The 21523-nt window shown below is 32.8% G+C and overlaps 1 protein-coding gene across 3 annotated transcripts in view; it reads right to left on the bottom strand.

The window, feature by feature from the left end:
* Window positions 1-1552: 1552 nt before the first annotated feature.
* LOC143258633 (metabotropic glutamate receptor 1-like) overlaps window positions 1553-21523 on the bottom strand; it is a 179072-nt gene continuing 159101 nt past the window's right edge. For all 3 annotated transcript variants that reach the window (XM_076517879.1, XM_076517877.1, XM_076517878.1), the window contains exon 9: window positions 1553-6306. In XM_076517879.1, coding sequence (XP_076373994.1) covers window positions 5007-6306 — 1300 coding nt within the window. In that variant the 3' untranslated portion in view covers window positions 1553-5006. The remainder of the gene's footprint in view (window positions 6307-21523) is intronic.

The raw sequence follows: 21523 nt of genomic DNA, 5'->3' as shown, positions 1-21523 counted from the left end.
GAACTAACTGTTATATTGTACTTAAAAGTCAGCCTGTTTGTGTGTTTTCTTGTAGCAAAGCCACATGGGGCAATCTGCTGAGCCCATCCAAGGGAATCGAACAGCTGTTTTTAGCGTTGTAAATCTGTACTCACCGCTGTACTTGCGGGGAGAGGGGTAAGTCAGCTCCTTCCATTCTATGAATAATTTGATTCAACTTTAATTTGTCTATGATTGTAATACGCACTGGAAGATAAAAGTTTGAGATGCAAGTTTATTCGAAACAAGAGGGTTGCAATAAGCATTTGAGAGGTTCTAAGGAAAATGGAAGACTGAATTGTAATTTATTTGAACTACCGATTAAGGCAAGCATCGGATGCTTTTAATAAAGGTAAAATAATGAGATATAGATATATTCCAATTATTTGTTTGAATAAGCTTTTGAAACCTTCCAAAAGAAGGTTAAATATCTGAAATATGATTTTTTTCGATCTAAGGTACACATTTGCATTATTTGAAATAATAAACATGTTTGATCAGGGTTTACTATTTTAAGGAGATGTACACGGAACATTAGATAAAAACAGATTAATTTTAAAAATGTTTTGAATACAACTTCATTTGAATAAAAGATGCCTATCTTTTAAACCCTTTTTCGAGTGTTTTGTGTGATTTTCTTAAAGCAAAGCCACATGAGGCTATCTATTCGATCGACCGAATAGAATCAAACCGCTAATTTTAGCGTTGTAAATCCACAGACTTACCGCTGTCCCAGCGAGGTACTCGTGTCTTGATCAATATGAAATATAAAAGATATTCTAAGCATTTAACTTGTATGAATCATAAGACTAACAATGCTGATTAATTAACCAACATCCAGTTTGAATTAGCTTTAATCCATCGAATGTCTTAAGAACATTTAACTTCAATTCGATTGTTATTATTACAGCAGAGTACTATATTAATTTAAAATTTTACGACGAATAATCAGTTCTTATGTATTTTGCATATTTGGTAAACTATATTGCATGTTTTTTAATCATTAATTCGAAAATACGCATCCTCTTTTAAACAAACATCATTGTTGGTATTATTTTAATGATATACGTGTATTTCTTGTAGAAGTTACATTTAAAAACGTAAGTCCATTCGGACTCGCACTCCGCTAGTACAGCGGTATGTCTCCGAATTTACAACTCTAAAATCTGGGGTTCGAGTACCCTCGGTGGACTTAGCAGATAGGCCGATGTGGCTTTGCTATAAGAAAACACACACCGTTCTGGGTTCATGATATGCCGGTATTCCACCAACACTTGTTATATTCATTATGGTTTTGTGTTAAGTATATTAATGGTTGTTCCAACAGCTAATAAAAAAGAGCTGTTTTTAATATTGCGATTTATCAAATTCGACAGATGGCACTAAATTCCTGATATGTTCATCCAAATATATTTCGTAAATGTTGAAATCGTCTTCAAACATTGTAGTTTTAGTAAGCTGTGTTCTAATATTCAAGTAACCAGAGTTAGATAGGAAACAAATAAAATGAATTCTTGTTTGTTTTCTAGAGCAACATTTTTATTTGACATATTTACCACAAAACATAACCATGGTTGAACACAGGTGGCACTTATTTGTGTAGTTTTATATTAACGTTAAAGCTTGTAGATATGCTACAGCATTAAACATGGTTCACATTTGCCACTGTGTACAACACTACAAGTTTCTAGGTTTCCATGGCTACAGAAAACGTCAGCTATTTCTTTTTGAGAATTTGATATGCATTCTTCAAGTATACTTGAGAAGGTCCAATAAGATGACATATCAAAGATGAAGTCACGTGAACAGACATAGCTGCTTGCAGGGCTGTAAGATGTGAATTAACACTCTTTATTTAGTTCCAATACCAACACACATACGAATTACCTATAATTGAAAAGGATAACTAATACCAAAATATTGTGTGAGAGATTTGGCATGTGTATAGGGAAATAAATTTACATCACTTACACGTACAAAGCGAAGGGGTGCCACAGCTTCACGTAGTCCAAGTTTTGTTTTGGAAACAAAGATTTTATAATTATAACATATCCATTTAAATACCATTTTTTAAATGTTGTGTTGAAAGACAAAGTGAGGATGCAACACCTTTCCAGTTAGGTGTGCTGGAGTTTCACATTACACTAGTTATGCATTGCAGTATTAAATACAGACTGTATATATCAAACCATGTGAAAAGAGCCATGCGAATTACTCTTTTCGTTATTTAATTTGTAATGTGAGTCAAATTAAAAAATAAAACATTAACTGTAAAGAGCGAAATTAAGAGCTTCTGGATGTCATCTTCACATCATGAACATTTTACATCCACTGGAAAAAAATCATTTTATAACTTAAAAATCTTTCTATTTATTTTTAAAAAATCATAATGACAAAAGGATTAGTTGCTTTCACGGAAAGATTTTGTCATCACTAGATTATTTTAATTCTTGAGTAAAAATATCAAAGATAAAAATTGATAATTTAAAATTAAACTCCAATTAAAAACACAGAATTCACATGGCTGTTTTCCAAATACCAGCATATATATATATATATATTATGTATATCACTAAATATACATTGATATAAATTTCTTTTTCATTACTACGACAGTTCACATAAAAATATGAAGTATAATTTTTTAAAATACATAAAATGTCATCTAAGATTCAAATAGAAGCTCAAAATAGCTTGTTCACAAACAAACTTATATTACTGACATTAAACTTTAAAGTATATGCTCCAGAGACACAGTTCAAGCTTACTGCAGTGCATGGACAGCTTAAACATACTCTTTTAAACAAACACTGATCGTGGCAGTACTTGATTACAGAACTACACCATCTCAGAAAGAAAGGAATAATGCAGTTGATATTACATTTAACGTCACATTTTATAATCCTAGATGAAAACAAATGATAAGCATCATTATTTTCTAAAAGAGTTATTTTGGTGTTGAATATATATTTGCTTTCATATTTAGCAACAAATACTTAAACAACAGTTTTTTTTTAGAAAGTATAAAACAGTAACCGTTACAATAAAAGGTTTATTTCAGTATTTGAAAATAAGGAAGTTCAACTAACATTAGGCCTACTTAATACTTCCGAAAGTAATTCTCCTTTTCTTCACAACTCATATAAGAATATCTCTTTACACACATAAATGTATATACATATTACGGAAGAATGACGATGAATAACTGTTGTTTTTTTTTTTTTTCATAGATTCGAATTTATACTCAACTTATAAATACTTCATTGACGGTACACGTGACAAAGTGTCTGTGTGTTCATTTTGAGTTAAAATAAATAAATGGGTACTTTATTTATTTTCACATATATTTTAATCAGTAATAGTTAATAATATTAGGTTTAAGTTTAGAAATATGTAGAAATTAAACGTTTAAAATTATTCGTAAACGAAATTTTTTAAATGACCTTCTCTACTCAACTCAAATTCCTTGAAATTACAAAACAAACCAAAAACTCAAAACTATCATAACTGATGTTTTAGATCCCCTTCATTGTATTCAAGAACATATATGCTAAGGACATTAAAGATGTAATTTCAGGCATTTATTCGCTATACACTAAATGACAATTGAAAGTTAAAGATCTCCAATAAAAACTAGGCTGATTACAATACCTTGAAATCAAATAAAAAACAATTCAGAGATTCCAGGTGCTACGTTTAGCTTTGCTCTACAGTGATCAGTCATGAGTATTTGTGAATATTAGATGAAAGTCTAAAGAAAAACTCGGTGCTGGAACCAGATGTAAAAACTGGGAAGAATCTGCTAGTAGGTTATTTAACGAAGCACACCACGTGCTGGTAACACTTATACAAGTATATGTGCTCAGTAACAAAAAATCTAATACTTTGCTTATGTGCAAATAACCAACCTTAAACGTTATCAATAACTGTGTGTGTGATGTTGAATAAAATTTAAATATGTACAGCATATATACATATAAATTTATAATTTAAGAAGAAGCACAAAATAACAGTATTTATTAACAATGTCGCAATGTCTTGAAGAGTTGAAATATTACAGATAGCAGTGATAAAATTTTTTCTATAAGGTTATAAGAAAAACTGTTTATAAAAAGAGTACAAAATGAGAGTTTATGGTAAGATTACCGGTGCCAAGTCTCATCTCATCCGTGGAATAGGTTTTTGTATCTTATTTTTCATATTGTGGTTCTCAAGTACACTCTGATTTTATGTTCTTATGATTTCTTTAGAACCAAATATAACACAAAGTATTTTTCCTACCGGAAAAGTCGCTGTTTTTATACTCTTTATAATGAAAATGTTTAGACGATAAAAATATAGATGTTCGATGAGAAGAGTTATTCATAGAGAGATGGGTAAGTGAGTATTCGTAACAAGGCAATGTAAGACAATGGCTGTTTTAACGAATTATTAAAGTTGGACCAAGAAAAGCTTTATGAAACTAGTAAACAATGACACGTAGAAGAATAAACCAAAATAAAAATTGTGTCAGATAAAGTTGAAACTAAAAGAAACTAATGGAAAGGCTATATTAATACAATAATTTGTAGATTAAGCTCTTTGTTTAAGGGTAAACGTTAAGTCCGAATGCTTTTAACACTAAAAGCCTGGTTTCGATACCCATTGTGTTTAACTACAAATTATACATATATACATATAATATTGTCGATCGTACCAAACCACTATACTTTTTTATTCAGAGTTATGGAATCTAACATTAAAAGCCTTATATCAAGCAAAAATTAATCCTGAAAAAAAATGATGGCACAATTTCCGTAAAATATCGCTTCACTGAAGATGTTATATGAAACTTGAGTTTCTTCTTGGTATAAACATTATTCATTTTATTGTTTTAATCACTTTCTTTCTCTTTTAAGTACTTGGTTACACCATCATGTGGTAAAACACTTTTCATGACTTCAAATGTAAAAACAAAACAAAAACAATCTTCCAACTATCTGATTTGACTAGGAGGGTTGAAATTTTCCTTCTTTGGTATTAGGGCGTAATCGTATACTACGTGGCATGTCATCTTTAATTCTACTAGAAGAAATGCTATCACTTTCTGCTAACATGGCGAAGTCTGGTTTCTGAGCGGAAGCCCTTGCTTCTGATGTATGTGCACCTGTGAAGGAGTTTCCACCAGGGGCTCCCGAAATTCTGTTACTGCCTAAGCTGATAATAATGTTTCTATAAATACCACTTCCAGGAGTGTCTTCACTACCACTACTTGCACTTTCCTCTACAATGGAGGAGGCTCCTCCATCTACAAGACTCTCTTCACTCTTTTTCGAATGCATGGAGTTAAGAGTAGCCATTTCTGATACTTGTAATGCATCAGTTTTTACGTCTCGTAAAGGATTGTCCATTCTGCGCATTTTATTATAGAATGGTGAATTTGACAGAATACCTATTGATTCATTCTGCTGTTCGATGTCACCCAGCAGTATTGATTCTTTTACAACATCATCTTCAGGATTTTCGTCATCATCTATATGACTTTCCACAGAAGGTAATTTGTATTCGACCTCTACTCGATCAAATGGATTTCTATGTGAAAAACATGGTTTTATATGACCTCGACAAGCTTGTGAATAATAGTCGTTCGGGATACTATGATTCACAAAGTTATTCTCTTCATTGTAGGATAACTCTGTAAATGCCGGATAACAACGAGATCTATTGTAAGCATCATATGCAGCACCATCTCTTCGATTCGTGTGATATGATGACAACATTCCTGGACCATTGCTGTCAGTTGCCTCTTCCTCAGGGGTTAAGGTAGACAAGAGAGTTTCTGACCGAACAATGCGTCTTCTTCTCACAGGTATCCAAAAATCTAATAGATCGTCACTTGTCTGACATGATGCATCGTCAAGTCGTTTCCGAACTGAGGTTCTCAAACCTTCTTGTAATACATCAAATCCGGGTATTTCTTCCGCTTCACTACCGTATGTTTGTTTCAGCAACCCAACTAGTTTCCTTTTTTCATGGCATCCGGGACTTTCGTCTCCGCTGGAGGTGCTGCGTTGTGCTGCAAGTTTAGGTTGTTCAGAAGACAGGCCTGAATCAGTATGGCGCAGCTTTGACTTCCGATCCAAAGCTTCAGCCGCCCGTATGGCACGAATGTGTTCAGCAATGGTCGCAGCGTTTTTTTCCTGCTTATTCAGGCGAAAACGCTCAAATAGGTTCAAACTGGAGCGACTTCGGTGTTGTGAATGTAAAGAAGAATCTTTTTGCTTTACGTGGATGTCCAGGGAATGATTTCTGAGAAAATAAAACAAGTATTATTTAAAATTCGTGTAAGTTTCAACTAACCAATACTAAAACAACTTGAAAACAACATTCAAAATATATAAGACCAAATCAGTGACAATTTGCCACTCTGTCGCTGTGTGAATAATTTACACTATAATAGTGGACATCTGTAATTAATTTAAGATTTTTTTTCCAAACAAACTTTACCAAAGTATCTACTTGATAATTGAATATAAATTGATTTAACAATTATTAGAACTCCACTTATGAACAAGTAATTTCTGGAGAGATGGCTATCAGTTTGTTTTTCGTAAAGTTGAATTGAAGATTATTTTAGCCAACTACACAAAGTTAAAAGAGAATTGAAAATAGAATAATGAATTATTGCACTTTTGAAAAAAATGTATGACCTATGGAAGGAAAAAAATGAGTTCATCGAGGCCTTTAAGATCGAACGTCATCTTTCATCGTTTTGAGATTGGATGTAATACCGAATCCCTCAGACATGGCATGAAGTGTCATAGCCTCTTTATTATTATCATAATAAATATATGCATATATATATATATATATAAATGAACGGTAATCCTTGTGGATCAAGCCTAAAAGAAACATTACATTTAAAAAGCGTTTTTTTCAAAGTATTTAAGAGGTTTCTCTGGTTTTATGTTATATCAAAATAGTAAACTTCGACGCTCATCATTATTTTAAAGTTTAAACATCTTTCTGAACTCTTACTTTAACAAAAATATTTCTGGAATATCATATATAGGTGTACAATGAAATATATACATCTGTATACTGTTTATGAACTTTTACATATCCTTTTTGACAGTTCAAGCACCATTTATTAATCGTTCACGATCCAGTTTAATTAACTCATGCTAGTCTATTGTTCTGAAAAATACACAGAAAGTTATTTTTTCTTATGGTCAGAATTAAAGGTTATTTTTCCATACTTACTCTCGGATACTTGGGAGTTGCAATGTTAAGTAAGATTTTGATAAATAAACGTAAAATTAAAAAAAAACATCGAAAGTGTAACATGGTACACTCTTGAAGGAAAAAGTGAGTAAAATATGTATAACCATTTTGTTGATGGGAGACTTGTATGGCGTGGCCAGGTGGTTAAGGTACTTGACTCATAATCTGAGGGTCGCAGATTCAAATCCTCGTCACATCAAACATGCTCGCCCTTTAAATCGTGAGGGCGTTATATTGTGACGGTCAATCCTACTATTTGTTGGTAAAAGAGTAGTCCAAGGGTTGACGGTGGGTAGTGATGACTAGATGCCTTCCCTCTAGTCTTACACTGCTAAATTAGGGACGGCTAGCGCAGATAGCTTTCATGTAGCTTTGCGCGAAATTCAAAAATAAAACAAGTATTTTAACCAATTCTTATTACATTATTTTAGTTTTGAAAAAAATTGTTATTCTTTATTATACGGACTTATAATGCTAAAAACTGGTTGCGATACCTGTGGTGGGCACAGCACAGACAATCCGTTGTGTAGCTTTGTGCTTAACTACGAAAAGAACCACCCCTTAATACTTTCTAGTATGTTTTAAAAGGTAGTTAATCTTTATTGATTTAAAGTTATATAGAAGTTAAACACCTTATTTAAAACGATTTTGTAACAGTATATATCAAATTTAAATTTAAAAATTATTTGGCGTTCAGTAGGTAATGTGAATCTACTGAAAAGTTGATCGTGTTTCAGGAAGGGTATGTAACGTCCCATACCACGCAAAACATTAATGTACTCAGATCGTAAAGATATGTTCAGATTGGGGGTAGTTTTTATACGTATCGGCCTTGGAAAATATGGATAAACTGGGATCATCTAGAAAGGGACCTGCAAAATTAGTACCATGCAGCAACAGACAAAGTGTGACATCTTTTAAAATGTAACAATTTACGAACATAAATATCCATGACAAAAGCCTTTTATGCCTCAGGCAGTACTACCTAAAATAATCAAAAAAAATTTCCGCCTAGAAAAGCAACAAAAGTCACGTGCTAAGAAGTTCAACATGTATGTTCAATCGTCGAATATCTCAAGCAGCTGAAAAATGAAGGGGATATTATACTTCTCCATACGAAGGTGTAAAGTCGTTGGGTGCAATCCCCGGCTATTTCTGTATAATAGGACTATTAAAAACGGATACTGGGAAACAGTTGCACTCTAAGACTAGATGACTCATGGAAAGTATACCTGGAGGAGATGTGTGTAATAGACATGACATACCTTTTTATAATATAAACTCCACTAAAGGGTTCTTATTTTCAAGATTGTGAATAAAGCATAAATATGACGACATGAACTTAATGATGTGGAAAATTGACAATCATCTCAATATGACGAAATCGATCTTTGTGTATGAAGCACAACACTTTATCAGTGAAAGAATCTCAACTAATATCTTTATCAAAAACAATAAAATGGAAGTAAAAATATTTTAAACTCAAGTAAAAAACTGCTGATGCATAATCACGAATATTTCATCACTTTTAAAATTATATTAATTGAATTCGCATTACTTTCATACAGTATAACATGACTCTGATCAAACTAAAGTGCCTGTAAACAGAACGTTTTACCTTTTCTCTTGCTAGATTATACTAGAATATTATTGGTTTTGTTTTATAGACACTACAACAGACTAATGTTAGTGATGAAACATAAGGTTTACATGATTACCCTTGTTCAATTAGTGAGTTAACTGAAATATCTCATCTGTAAACCGGTAGTTTTGACGAGTGTAGTCATATTTTTAGGTTGGTATAGTTTAAATATTTGGATAAGCAGAAAGTCCACGTTAGGATAATTGGCATTCTTGATGCCTCATATTGGAGGGTAAAGTCGCTTCATGTATAAGTGGATAGAACGCTGCTTACGTATCCAACGCGAAATCAAACTGGAATTAGATCTCAAGTGCTCTCAGCTTATAAAACACTGGCACTAAATAAATTTACATTATCACTTCAGATCATAAGCTCAGAAAAAAACAACTTGATAATTTAAGGGGAATCCAATCTCATGAAATAAGCTTGTATATTACTAAAGAGAACATTGGCTAACTATATCAAAGTAAGACACACCAGTACTTTTTAACTTTGAAAAATTAGATTTTGAAAATTTTTAATTATTGTGATTTCTGAAAAAAAGTTTATATTATGTATGGTATATTTATATATCTATTAGTACTAAACTATTGTTAACTATTTTACCTAATGTTACTGGTTTTATCACGACTTTAAAATTCCGTTTTATATTAAGATTAAATATTGAAGTTAGCCTGCTATTTGAAGCAAACAATCACTTATATCTACTTCTACTGATTAGTAAAATGTTTTGTAAAATGTTCTGTATATTCATTCTATAATTATTTCTATAACTTGTTGCTACGTGTTAATAGTTTAATAGTTTCAGTTGCAAAAAGTGCAAACAAAAATACATGCTAGAACACATAGAACGACACAACTTTTTATAGTAAAAATAAAGTTAAGCACAACAATGACTTTTAGTCCTTTTGCTCCACTTCAACGTATAATATTTTCTACTTAACTACCGAGATTTGTTTGTTTGTTTTTAATTCTGCTCAGAGCTACATGACAGCTATCTGCACTAACCGTTTTAATTTACCTGTGTAAGACTAGAGAGAAGGCTCCTAGTCATCACCACCCACCGCAAACTCTTGAGTTACTCTTTTACCAAACTAATAGTTGGATTTAACGAACAATATAACGTCCCCACGGCTGAAAGGACGAACATATTTGGTGTGACGAGGATACCATCCCGCGACACTGAGATTGCGAGTCGATCGCCTCTAACAACCTGACCATGCTGGCCCCCACCGAGGTTATTTAATTGTTTTGAAAAGATAATATATAATTTATACGATACGATTTTCTGAGACCTGAGTTGTTAATTTCGATACAGTATTCCAACTGGTGCTGTGTATCTGAAAAACACTGACAATTTCTAACTGACAAGCTATCTGCAAAATAATATTACGAATTGCATGGAAATCCTAATAGACTGGGTAATAAATGTTGATAAACCAAACATTGAATTGAAATAATAGCTGATAGTTCACTGCGAAAAAATCGGCAAACAAACAACTGATCTTTGTTTCCTTAAAAGAGGATAATTCAGGCCGAATTTGAAATGTAGTTTTTGTAATTCCCTATTTTATCTTAAAAATTTATTTGTGTGTGTGTGTGTGTATATATATATATATATATATATATGACGTTATACTTAAAATCACGTATACAATTGAAATCACCCATAATTGTTATACCGTAAGTGTACATCTTTTTTTTTATTTAGAAGAGGTAAATTGTATATCAAATTGAATTAATTATTATCTAGTCAGCTATTTTAGAATCACAAAATTCAAATCAAAATGCTAACATAAAAATTATATTTGACCATGTGGCCAACAATTAACATGGTCGATGCTAACTATGAGGACACAATGCAAAAACACGTTTCCAATAATCAAGCAATCACAGGCCTTCTAGTGGTACAGCGGTATGTCTCTGGACTTACAGCGTTAGAAACCGGGTTTCGATACTTGTGATGGATAGAGAAGAGATAGACCTTTGTGTATCTTTGTGCTTAACTACAAACGAACACACAGACCCTGATTTCAGTAGAGTAATTTTGTAATTATTTGTATATCAAGATATAATTCAGCACCAAACCAAAGAACATTGAAGAATCAACACTGGGCCTTTACTATGAACCACAGTAGTAGTTAAAATAGAGATCGCCCATTTGTTCTTGTTATTACTTTTTAATATTGTTCAGCCGTATATATCTGTTCTTTTGGAGACGAAGTTGTTGACAGGATTAATCTTTTTAACCACTGGAAGATCGATTCTGGTGATGTTACACGAAACATTATATATACTTAAAGCTAGAAATCCTTAAGCCGTAGTTTGAGAAATAACAGCAATTTCAATTTAGAGCACCAGATCGGCAATCACGGTAATAGCTGATGGTAAGTTTCGAATTATGGTCAACACTGCATGGCTTAGAATCTTATAGATATTCAAGATGGATTGGTCATCTTTGAAGCTGATTATAAGGAGTGTCAAGAATGGTGAAAATTTTGGTGATTCTGGTTAAGGGAAGGCAGATAGTTGTAACTATGTATTTTATTTAGAAAATATTTAGTTTCAGATAAGGTAAGGAGAAACATCGGCTCATCAGAACTTAAAACCGTTGTAGTAGAAGAGAGTTGCAGAATTGTCATCCATCCATTGCTTACAGACACCCCGTATCGCAAGAAGGTATACGCATAGCAGTTATCTATGTTTCACAAAGATATACATAACATGTGATATGCTAATCACCATGCATCATAGTAATTATACATACAGTACTACCATCAGTGATAACATTGTGGCAGTGATATAAGGAACTATAGGCATTGAATCTGTATAAAGCTAAGCCAAACGTTGTCACCATTCCCCGAGAGGGAATCATACAGGAATTACATATTTTATTAAATTAAACTGTTTCAAACATAACAGTATTGCTATTATATGGATATAAAAACCACACAAAAAAACAAGGTTATTAAAAATGGTTGATTTAAAAAGGAGTAACAGGGATCTTCAAAAAATTACAAAAAAGTAAACAAAAAGCTTTAGGTTTGAAACACAGTAATGAATTCCCCGCTGCTAAAGCGGTAAGCCTACGGATTTCCAACGCTAAAATTAGGGGTTCGAATCACTTCGATAGAGTCATCTGATAGCCCGATGTGGGTTTGCTATAAGGAAACACACACACAGTACTGGCATTATTTACTTAAGCTACAATTTGTTGTTTTCATTCCTACGTCGAAAGTCAATACGCTTTGGTTTTTATTACAGCGTCTTTTACACTTTATATTAAATTTTATATTTGTAAGATAAAGAAATACTAAAAGCAATAATTATGTAGGATAAGGTTAAATGTCAAAACAGATACAAACATATATCGGTCAACAAAAGTGAAAAATTTTACGAAATTAATATGAATATAATCCTTCTAGTAGGAATTCCATTTTATACATCAAATGACTTAAAATATTAAAATATGAATTCACTAATAACACATTTTTTATATTACAATGAAGTTCCATCAATAAATTTCGTATTTTATCCAAAACACGTTTAGACATATTCATTGAATGAACTCGCTTTTAATTATATCCTATTCCACGTGCCTCAGTGGCTCAGCGATAAGACTATAGGGTTATAACGTTAAAATTAGGTTTCGATATCCGCTGTCAGCAGTACACATTTAAAAAAATGCTTAAATTTGCGCTTAGCAACAATATATTCTGGGAATGAAATCCTAATATAGGTCAAGGAACAAATCCACTATCACGAATGATGTTAAACGTAGGCGAGAAAGGAATGTGTCCCAACAAGATACAAAATATATTATTCTGTAAGGGTAACAAATTCTAACTGATTTCTAACAAACGTTTTAAAATCTAAGTCGAAAAGAATAAGATCAGTGAAACTATCAATTAAATTTGACTTAACACCCACTTCGTGAGTGAAAAGGACTAAAGAAAAAAGCTGTTTGTAGTTTCTGTTTGTTAGATAGGCATGGCATGACCTGATGGTTAGAGCGCTTCACTCGCCCAGTCTGACAGCTAAATCACGACAGGGGAGTGCAAATTCGCTACAAATGCTTTAAATTACATCTCTAAAGAAGAAGATTTGATGAGACAGATCATCATTCACAACATTAGCTATATACTGATTCTGTTTCGTCCCAGCTATACCGTATCTATGCCGAGACAGAATCAGGTGGTATTAACGATGAAAACACTGCCGTAGCATATTAATGTACTTAAAATCTGCGGGTCGCTGGTTCCAATCCTCGTTACACCAAAAATGCTCGCCCTTTCAGCTGTAGAAGCGTTATAATGTCACAATCAATCCCACTATTCGTTGTTAAAAAAGTAGCCCAAGAGTTGGCGGTGAATGGCATTGACTAGCTGCCTCTTCTTTAATCTATCACTGCCAAATTAGAGACGTCTAAGGCAGATAGCTTTTGTGTAGCTTTGTGCACAATACAAAACAAACCAGTTTTTTAGGTAAATATAATTCAGTTTTCCAAGAAAAAAATGGTTAAAAAACTGTAAAAACTGATATATCTGTCAGATGCATTTAGTCGTAATGTGAAATACATCATTCTCTCATATGGTATGGCTCCAGAGTTTAAGGTGTATTTAAAAAAATATTGTTTTTTGTGATCAAAATTAGGTACAATTATTCCCGCCACTGCTTCTTATTTAGTTGTTTGTTAGTGTGTATATGCAAACTGTTATTACTATATTTGTATATGATTATCACAATTTTTTTAATTCTAGTTAACTTTAAACGTTAAAAGTTAAATCTTAATATTGTTCGACTAGCTCATAAATAACGTACATTTATATATTTCTGTTAACTTGAACATATACGAAGAATATGATAAGTGACAGAACACGTAATTCAAAATGTAATTTATTTCAACAACTTTCTAATGCTTTTTTATTCAATCTTGTGCTGTACGAAAATTATCCTATAGAAGTTACTTTCAGCCATAGTTCTCGTAGCGCTATAATGCATATAACAAGCAAGAAAAAGCCTACTTGCTGTGTAAAAACATACTTGCAAGTTATAATACATTATATGCGGTTTGATAGAAACATGATTATAATAGGATATAAAGTACACTATTTGTTTATTAGTAAAATAAGCATTAGCGTTAAGTGTATACAAAAGACTGCCCGTGGTTTTAAAATTTGTTATGGATATAGATAAAATTTACGTCTTAATAAATTGTATTAATTTGTGTTCTAATCCACTTAAGCTAAAAAATATATAATTAAACATCCTCCTTCAGAATATTTTGTTTTGAGATAATACTTTCAATTTTGGGAAAGCGTATCTGTATATCTGTTACTTTTGTGGCATTGCATCATAATAGGACTGATAATAGTGTTTCTTAAACGGATCTGCTTCGTTGACATCAGCGTGTTGCACACCAGGTGTGCATTCGATTAACTATTTCAATTGTTAGAAGACTTATAGTGTTGTAATATCATACTAATAATATATTAGTAGGTGTGCTATTAAAATGATATAATGTTTTATAACTCTATATATTGTTTATAAAATTATATCAGACTTATTGTCGTGTAACCCATACAGATAATTAAAATATTTCGTACTTAATCGATAGGAGAAAACTCCATTAGATTCTTATGTAGGCTTAAGCAAAGCGTACGTATAGAAAAGGAAACGGCCCGGCATGGCCAAGCGTGTTAAGGCGTGCGACTCGTAATCTGAGGGTCGCGGGTTCGCATCCCCGTCGCGCCAAACATGCTCGCCCTTTCAGCCGTGGGGCGTTATAAAGTGAAGGTCAATCCCACTATTCGTTGGTAAAAGAGTAGCTCAAGAGTTTGCGGTGGGTGGTGATGACTAGCTGCCTTCCCTCTAGTCTTACACTGCTAAATTAGGGACGGCTAGCACAGATAACCCTCGAGTAGCTTTGTGCGAAAAAAACAACAAAGAAAGGGAAATCCAATTAGTACTCTTGTTTTAGTATGATACATAGGTTTGTATTCATGAATTGCTAAATAACTATAATTATATGATACAAAATTAGAAGAACTTTATATGTTTCTAGGCGGCACCTATTTCGCTACGCGTTTAAGAGCACAATACTTTGAAAGATACTTTGATATTTGTTCCACAGTTGCTTCCAATATTATTTGCAGCACGTAATGATGAAGAAACTGAAGACGTGACATAGATACAAACAAGTACTTTGTCGTTTGAATGTCACTAAAAGTTAGACAAAGAATGAAACCTAATATAATCTTTCACGCAACAACAATGAAGAAAAGAAATTATTTTAATCAAAATTTATATAGTTTGTACTTTACTCTCAGAAGATGCTTCTTACAAAGAAACTTTACTTTATTTCAAGGAATTTGAGAAGTTACATTGAAATAAAAGACTTGATATTATTTTTATACTAGTGCCTAGGTATTTGACAGTAAAATTGCTATTAATAACTAAAAATATTCGTTGACACAAATTTCTCACACATGACTTATCTAAAATTTAGAAAAAAGTGTATTATAAAGTACAATATATATATATAGGAAAGTGGAGAAATAGACTTGGCCTAGTAGTTAGGTTCAAGGTTCGAGTTGCACTTTTCCACTGATAAGTGCTCCACACTTTTATTCTGCGGAGGCTTTATATATGTGATAGTCAATAGCGCTGTACGGTTAAGAAAAATAGCTCAGGCGGTAAGTGTTTTCCTTCTGGTCAGTAGTTCTAAATATAGGAATGATTATGCCTTAATCTTGGGAAGTCTATGACTAAGCCGTTTAGCCAATGTGTTACTTAAGTTGCTATTCAAGTCGAAAATACCAAGTATCATGTAATTAAATACGATCACACCAAACACGTCCGTCCCTTCAAGTTTGGGTGTGTTATATAGTGAAGGTCAATTCAACAATTCGTTGGTAAAAGAGCAGCCCAAAAGTTGGCGGTAAGTGGTAATGACTAGCTCTTTTCCCCCTACGTCTTTCACTGCTAAATTAGAGACGACTAGCACAAATAGTCCTCGTGTAGATTTGCGCAAAATTTAAACAAACAGACACATACGATTTCATCGTTTAACGTGAAGTCACTGAATAATATGAATTTATTTTTTATTCGTTAAGAAAATGTAGCAGTTTCTATAAATTAAACAAAACAGACAATCAGTCACAAGTTCAGTATTTCCAGTTTGTGTCTGGAAAACAACGTTAATCCAAAATTTAGATTTCTCATATGTACTTATAATGAATACGCATTTTTATAATTTAATTATCATTTCACGATAACACTAGAAAATGTTTTGTTTTTACGACAGAGAAGTATTTGGGATTTTAACTTTTATATCATTATTAAAAAAAATAATTATGTTTCTGTTTTTTTTATGGCAAAGTTACATTGGGGCATCTATCTGTTGACCCTCGCTAGTACAGCGGTAAGTTTACGAATTTACAAAGCTAAAATCAGGGGCTCGATTCCCCTCGGTGGACTCAGCAGATAGCCCGATGTGGCTTTGGTAAAAGAAAAAACCACACATATATCTGTCTGCTGTGTTCACCACGGAGAATCAAGTTGTGGAGTTTATCGATTAATCAGTACAGTTACCACTGTTAAACCTGAGGACTAAATTAATTTGCGTATTCCGTCGTAAGGATAATGTTTAATTACGAATAAAAATTACAACATGTTTTACTACATGTCTATAATAAGCAGAACTACAATGTTAAACAATAGGAACAATCTTACAAAGTTTGGTCAAACATTGTGATTTCTAAATGGTGCCATTCATTTATGCGAGGAGAACTATATACAAAATATAGAATAAATTGATGAACAAAACTGTGTACACTGTGTTACGTTGGAAGACATGTACATCACTATATTACATAACTTAAATCAACTTATAATATATTAAAATTCGTTAATTAGCACAAGTAGAACAATAAAAACAACTAAGGAATCTGCTTAGAACATTTTCTTACTACTTTTTTCGTTCATGCATAATTTAGTTAACTGTACTTACACTTGTAAGGTATTAACTTTGGCATATTAGCTAAATAAAGCTTGAAAATATAAAAAAAATATTGTTGTCATAGTTTTCTTATCTTTAGTTCAGCAATTAGGTATATTCTATTATAAAGATAGATACACAGTAAATTAGTGGGTTTTATATTCAAACATTTTGAGTAACAGCTTCAATTCAATTATTTTTGGGGGTTTTCTCGGCAAGTTATTAAAATAAGTAATGACACACGGTGAAAAATCCTTAACTGTTTTCAATGTTTTTCTTTATTTTAGTTCGTTATTGACTAAGAATAAAAACAAAAACGAGTCATGCGACGAAGAATTCTGATTAACCTTTAAATATCTTACGAGTTTGTCTTGATATTAGAAAGGAAATAACTTTCTACTTGAAATTGACTTAATTTAATAATATAAATATAATTTTACATTAAGCGAACAAATTACTTCGTAAAGCTTTATCCAGTCAACAAGTATCTTGTGACGTCACATGGAATAGTGCATGTGTGTGTAGTTTTCGTTTGCTTTGAATTTTGCGCAAAGCTACACGAGGGCTATCTGTGCTAGCCGTCCTTCAGTTAGCAATGTAAGACTAGAGAGAATGTAGCTAGTCATCATCACCCAACGCTAACTCTGAAGCTACTCTTTTACCAATAAATAGTGGGAATGAATGTCACATTATAACGCCCCCACGGATGAAAGGGCGAGCATGTTTGGTGTAACGGGGATTCGAACCTGTGACTTTCAGATTGTAAATCGAACGCCTTAACTCACCTCGCCATGCTGGGCCTTTATTCTGTTAGACAAACTTTGAAGTTTCTGTTGAGGAAAATAATTTGTGCTACTTAAATCTGTATGTGTTTAGGAAAGTAACGCACTATAACGCTGGATACAAACACTATTGCCTTAACCACCTAGTCATGCCAGACCCTGGTGTGTGTTCTTATAGCAAAGCCACATCTAGTTATCTGCTGAGTCCACCCAGGAGAATCGAACCCCTGGTTTTAGCGTTGTAAATCCGTAGACTTACCTCTGTACCAGCAGGGGACGGAATTCTCGTATAAGGTAGACTGTGAACAGAACGAACATGGGGATTTTGATGATTGGTTCTCTTCACTGTAGCTCACTTACTTTAAATAAAATATCACCATGAATTTATTAAATAACTACTACAGTAAGTCCCAGTCTCACCAAACATGCTCGTCCTTTCAGCCGTGGGGGCGTTATAAGTTACGGTCAATCCCACTATTCGTTGGTAAAAGAGAAGCCCAAGAGTTAGAGGTGGGTGGTGATGACTAGCTGTCTTCCCTCTAGTCTTACACTGCTTAATTTGGACGGCTGGCGCAGATAGCCCTCGGGTAGCTTTGCGTGAAATTTAAAAAAGCAAAAACAAACAAAAACTACACTAAGTTTTCACTTCTACTAGTCTTAGTAACCGAAAATTTATAAAATATCCTGAATAATATTTAAATATTTCATAAGCAAAACATTTTTATAAAAGACCTTACTGCTGAAAGAAATTCTGAAGTATTATGATTTTAGATCTATACAAATTTAGATTATTTCATAAATTCAAACTATGTATATGCATAATTCTAAAACAAACACTTTACGTTATATCTCCCTCAAAGTTTACCACCGTGTTGATAGTTATACATGTTACCGGGGCTTCCGGCTAACTGTAATTTATTGTATATACGTCTTTCATCACGAGAAGTTTTATGTTGCATATAACTTCACATATCCTTCACACAAACTACCTTATGTGTTTTACTATATTCTTTTTTTTACATAATATATATACGTAAATGTCACCTTGTTTATGCAAAGAAGCCAGTGTTATTTGACTGCAATAACTCATTTGAAATCTTCAATGAGAATTAATTTGAGTTAAAGAGTACCAAAATAAAATGATAAAAAACGCATGAATTCTTTTTAAACGTTCTCCAAGAGAGATCTGGAGATACACAGGCTTAACCAACTGACGCGGATTAAAAAGCTGACTGTAGTTTTTATGTATAACTTCTGCCAAATTCTAAACTGTACGTCTAAAATACGACCTATCTGTGAAAATACCTCAAATTTGCCTTTGAAGTAAAGAATAGTCATATTCAAACCAAACTCGCCTGAGAAATACCCATATCTCTTTTAATATTAAAAACTGTAGAAGTAATACAAATAACATTTTTTTTTCTTAAAGATACAATAAGTAGCTTCTAAGTAAATCAGTTTTTAATAAAATCGTTTTCAGTATTATGGTAGTGGGAAAAAGTTAAATCTTATCTTTATGTCTTGCTTTCGGAATTTCATTTTTAATTTTACAAAATTATTCATGACGGTTACCCCAGCTGTTTTTGCCTGGTACTATCTTTTGCCTTCAAAAATATATTACTTGAAGCTTTATTAAAATATCTTTCATTTTATGGAGAAAAAAAAGCGATTCTTACCCCTAGACAACATAGGAAGATAATTTCACATAAGGGTGTGTGTTTCTTTTTCTTATAGCAAAGTCACATTGGACTATTGCTGTGTCTACCGAGGGGAAGCGAACCCCTCATTTTCGTGTTGTAAATCGTAGATTTACCGCTGTCCCAGACGGGGACTTTTACCTAAGGAAAACGTTGTTTTTTGTTTCTTTCTGTCGAAATCAATAGGTTAAATTTCCGTATTTCCAGAACTGAGAGAATTATTTATTTGTTTGTTTTTTTTAATTTCGCGAAAGCTACATGAGGCTTATCTGCGCTAGCCGTCCCTAATTTAGCAGTGTAAGATCAGAAGAAAGCCAGCTAGTAATCAACACCCACCGCTAACTCTTGGGCTACTCTTTTACCAACGAATAGTGGGATTGACTGAACATTATAACGGTCCCACGGCTGAAAGGGCGAGCATGTTTGGTGTGACGGGAATTCGAACCGTGGCTCTCGGATTAGAACAAAGTTAAATTATTGAAACATTAGGTGCTATTGTTTCAAACATATTGTCATGTTATCTCTCTTTTAAATTTTTGACCATTTTTGTATTAATGACGTTGGAATTTTACACGGCGTAAACACTGAAGGCATTTCATCGTGTTTAAATACAATATTTTTGTAACAACACAGTCAATTGTCATAAAAGAATCCAAATGTTTATTCAAATATTTTATGCTTATAATCACACTGACCATATTTTTTGAAATGTTGCTGGGTTTTTTTTGTTGACTTTTTGCGCAAACCTACACAATACGATAGCTGCACTCTGTAAACCGCGGGGAATCGAAGCCCGGGTTTTAGTGTTGTAATTCCATGAACTTACTGCCGAACCAACGGGGAACGTTTCAGAAAGAAACGACAGATATAAAAAACAGGAAATCTCATGAACGGATACCACAGAAAACGTATTGAATATGTCCTCAGAGCGTTTTAAAATTGTACAGGTTTCGCTCGGGAGTGAAATTTATTTTTCGGTTCTTAAAAGAAAAGTAATTTTAAAATCACGGTTTACTTTACAACAAAAAGTTATTTTTAGAGGGGTTCTGATCTTCCGCTAGAATTACTTGACAAAGGTGCATATTTTATGGATTGTCTACGATTTAAGATATTGTTAAGTAAACTTTTCTACACTTCGTACAAACGTCACATCCATAAGTCATGTCAGGCACGTGTGGTGCAGCTACCGTGAGATCAATGGGAAGTTACTATCTAAAGAAACTAATCAACCACAAAAAGACAACAGTCGGAAAAAACGTGTCACACGTTCCAGACATTATTTAACAATAAGCAGATGTTCGAGAAAGAAAAGCAAAAAAAAAGATACTCTTTTGGTTTCTATCTAATTTAAATATGTCAACACAACGTTTACTCTCGTCCATTAAGTGTTCTTTCACACACAAAAACTAACATATAATTTGTAGACGAGTTTTAATGCACACGTGTACAGTTATCTTAAGACGTTACTAAACAAACTACAAAGAAGTCGCTTATTGAAATGTTTGTGTTTAACTACAAGACTAGATACTGAACAAATGTGCTAAAATGCGTAGCTAAACATAGTCATTTGTAAAACTATTGTTTCAAAATTCTGACTCTTCTATTAGGAGAAACGTCTCGTATATTAGCGTTAAACGGTTGAAGGGACACTGAATGATTCAGGTTTTTATTGTGCATATGACATGCATAAAGATAGGTCAGAGGAGCTAATTGATAAAATCACATGAAAGAAAAAAACATTATTTATTTGTGTCAGGGATACTGTAGAGAATTAATTGTGTGGATGAAAATATAAATAGGATGAGCAGAATTATTGGTTTGACTTGTGAGATCAGTGTAATGGAAGAAGAAAGCTCATTACTCTAATAGGTTTGATGTTTTGCTGCATATGGAGATAAGTGATAATCATATTTTGGTTACAAATTTTTTAAAACATTGTGACAATTTTAAGTATTCAAAATAACCATATTCCTCGGAAAAAAAAAGAGTGACTCACAAAAGTTATAACAGATAAAATTAAAGAAAAGCATAACAAATTTAAGAAATTTAAATTAATTAGTATGACAGACTTTGTCAAATAGTTAGTCAAACAGGAAATTTGGATGAAAAATGATGTACGGGA

This window comes from Tachypleus tridentatus, chromosome 8, assembly GCF_004210375.1.
Source record: "Tachypleus tridentatus isolate NWPU-2018 chromosome 8, ASM421037v1, whole genome shotgun sequence".
NCBI lineage: Eukaryota > Metazoa > Arthropoda > Merostomata > Xiphosura > Limulidae > Tachypleus > Tachypleus tridentatus.
The sequence above is the reverse complement of the archived record's forward strand: the minus strand, read 5'-3'. Positions and strand labels throughout refer to the sequence as shown.